The 3274-nt window shown below is 38.0% G+C and overlaps 1 protein-coding gene across 3 annotated transcripts in view; it reads right to left on the minus strand.

Annotated features, from left to right (window-relative positions):
- Positions 1 to 3274, minus strand: part of KIAA1109 (KIAA1109 ortholog) — a 299447-nt gene that overhangs the window by 183511 nt on the left and 112662 nt on the right. For all 3 annotated transcript variants that reach the window (XM_019522065.1, XM_019522064.1, XM_019522063.1), the window contains exon 21: positions 2584 to 2721. In XM_019522065.1, coding sequence (XP_019377610.1) covers positions 2584 to 2721 — 138 coding nt within the window. The remainder of the gene's footprint in view (positions 1 to 2583; positions 2722 to 3274) is intronic.

A 3274-nucleotide genomic window follows, 5' to 3' on the forward strand; every position in this document is an offset into this window, starting at 1 on the left:
TGTCAAAGGGCTTCCAAAAGTCCAGGAAGACTATGTCCACTGCTACCCCTGCATCTAAGGATTTGGTGATCTGGTCATAGAAGGCCACCACGTTGTTCTGACAGGACCTGATGCTAATGAGCCCATACTGATTGCCCCCAAGCATAATCTCCCCTGCTGGCCCCTCATGGATATGCGCCAAAATAATTCTCTCAAAAAGCTTGCCCAGGATCAAGGTAAGACTAACTGGCCTATAGTTTCCCAGGTCCTCCTTCCTCCCCTTTTTGAAGATGGGAACCACATTGGCCCTCTTCCAGTCCTCTGGCACCACACCAGAGCCCCACGAGTGCTCGGAAAGCCGTGCCGGGGTCCTGCAATGACCTCAGCTAATTCCCTCAGTACTCTAGGGTGGAGATCGTCCGGACCAGCTGATCTGAATGCATCCAGTCCTTCCAGAAGTTCCCTACCTAGTTCCTCACTAATCCTTGGCCTAGGTGCACCTCCCCTGGGATCTAAGGGGGGGCCACGGGAGGGGGTGACTGTTCCAGTCCCTGCTTAGGAAAATGGAGGCAAAGAAATCATTAAATATGTTGGCTTTGTCGTCTGCTGTGATGACCAAATTTCCTAGCATGTCCTGTTATTTGCCAGTTGTAACAGTTATGCACTAAGAAAAGTCTGAGCATTAATTAATTTTTTTCAAGGCCTATACATCAGCCAAACCTAAGCAGATCTTCAAGATGACATATTAAAGTCACATCCAAGAGAAATTTCAAAGCTCTCATCCAAAGCAAGGAGCCACTAGTGTAATTCAAAAGAAAGTGTCTAAAATTTAAGAGGAACAAAGACCACTTTTTCCCCAATTTTATTCTCAAGAACAGTTCTTTCAGCCTGAAGCATGCGCAGCATGGAAAGTTTCAGACCAAACTGTTACTGTTTGATAAAAGTTATAAGTAACTGAAAAGTGTTAAGCAACCTTGACAACAGGCAATGCCATCAATCCTGCCTCATAATCACTAAATTGTACAATTACCATGTCCTTGATTGTCTCCTTTCTTGACAGTCCCAGTTTTTTCAACTTAAAGTTGAAGATTCTCAGCACCTCTACCAATTTATTACCCTTCTAAGCATATTCTGTTGGTGCTGTAGCATTTGAGAAAGGAGGATCAAAACTGAACACAATATTCCACCTGTGTTCCATCAATATAAGAATGCATGACAGTTACAATACAATGCTGTAATATTTTCAGCATTTATTTTCTATCCAGCTTGACATTCATATTAAACATCCGGTCTTGTAATGAACTTTCACACAGCAAATAGAAGTTCTCACTGAATTTTCTGCAATGGTGATCAAATCTTCTTCCTTACTGTTCACAATTAAAGCCAATAAATGTGTACCATTTTTGCATCTGTCAACACTGCATTTCACCTTTCACATACTCCTAGTTCATCAAGCCTTGTTCATTTCCTTCCTTTAGTCTTTTCGAGGCTCAACTAATCTGAAAAATTATTTACCTGCAGGTTTGTCACTTCACTCTTTACCTCCTTTTTCCAGATTATTATTAGAGTTGCCAGTTGGCACCTTAATGGTCAAGACTGGACTGAGAATTTTCATCTCAAGTAAGTTTTACCCCTACATAATACAGCAGAGTCACAAAATTTCAGCACTTACTCTGGGTGAAGCTTGAACTCTGTTCTAATGTAGAATCATGTGGCACTCACTTTGCCATAAAAAATGACAGCTTATTCTAATTTCTTGTGTTCTTCTACCTTTTACTTGCTAATCCATGAAAGTATTTAGGGGTTTTCATACATTACATCATAATTTGCAGGGCACTTTATTTGAACCACCAGTAAATCTAATACAATGTCACCTAATTTCTCAACTAATTTACAGATAGCAAATACTCAAGTATTTTGCTCAATTGCAGAGGCATGGTTTTCCCTTTACATAAAGTGTGGTTTGCTCCACTGTACATATGAGTGTTTTAAAAGACTTAAGTTTATTATACAAAAGAAAAGCACTATACAGAGCATAGAGCAAAAAAAAAGCAATCAATAAATCCAAGGCAATCCAATAGTGCTCTGCTTGATTCTGTCTTACTAGCCATCATTTGAAGTGTAATTCTAAAGATCTTTTTCCCAGTCTCCAACAAGCTGTATGAACATACCGCCCTAAGACGTAGGCAGACGTTTGTGGGCACAATTATTTTTCCAAAATAAATTTAAAATATATTTTTTCTAGTAATAGTTCTGAAAAAACCCAAAATGCCAAGCCAAACCAAACACACAAAGTTTTTAAGACTATGACTGATTCGAATATTACTTAAGAGAGTTCTCTACAAAACTCCTTCCTCTTAGACAGATACTTTTAGTTGAATATTAAAAAACAAATATCTTTTCTTCTTCTGCATGAACTAAAGATGGAAGCTGAAAAAAGTACACATACATGACATATAAAAAAAGCATTTAATATGAATATGACATTTGTTAAGTCATCAGTCTTTAAAATACTTACACTTGTATTACAGAAGCTTCAATAAAAACATGATTCAGTTTTGAAGTCAACCCCATTTCTCCAAACATTTAAAATGACTGTATTACCTGATAGCTGTCATTCAAAAATAAGTTTACGGGGGATAGTACAAGTTGCAGCATGGTCTCTCTACATCCTTTCTTCATCTCAAAACACAATCTTTCCAACAAAGCGGTAGGGCATTCTGGACCATCTGGACTGCAGTGCTAAAATGAATCAACATATGCTATGTCAGAAAGCCAGAGATGGTGATCTATGATGCTAAAGAGTTCAGACTGTTTCTTATTGTTCATAAAAGTCCATGCTACCTCAAAGACTATTACTACATACTAAGCTGTACACACATCTTTACTGCAATCCCTTCACCCATCTGTTCTATTAAATATCATGGGGTTCTACAAGGGCATAGAGATGCACAGATCCAATTGTGCAATTAAGAAATAGCTTTGTTATGGTTTATCTAAAACAGTGATTTTCAATTACATTAAATCAGTAACTATTAGATTTACATATACGAATTATCCAGTTCTGATCTAAAAGTGAATGAAATCCTTCAAGTATCAAATTGCTACATTTACCCACACAAAGCATTTACGTGACTTGTCAATAACGCACAAAAAAGTAGGACTAAAACTCAAGAGTTTCATGAAAAAATGGTTTCACACATACTACATGACAGTTTATACTCTACTGTATTTAGTCAAATCTAAAACTGGGGTTTTTTCCCCAGTCAACAGTGTGTGTGTGTGGGGGGGGGGG

This window comes from Gavialis gangeticus, unplaced genomic scaffold (genome assembly GCF_001723915.1).
Source record: "Gavialis gangeticus isolate Ggan-Ray unplaced genomic scaffold, GavGan_comp1, whole genome shotgun sequence".
Classification (NCBI taxonomy): domain Eukaryota; kingdom Metazoa; phylum Chordata; order Crocodylia; family Gavialidae; genus Gavialis; species Gavialis gangeticus.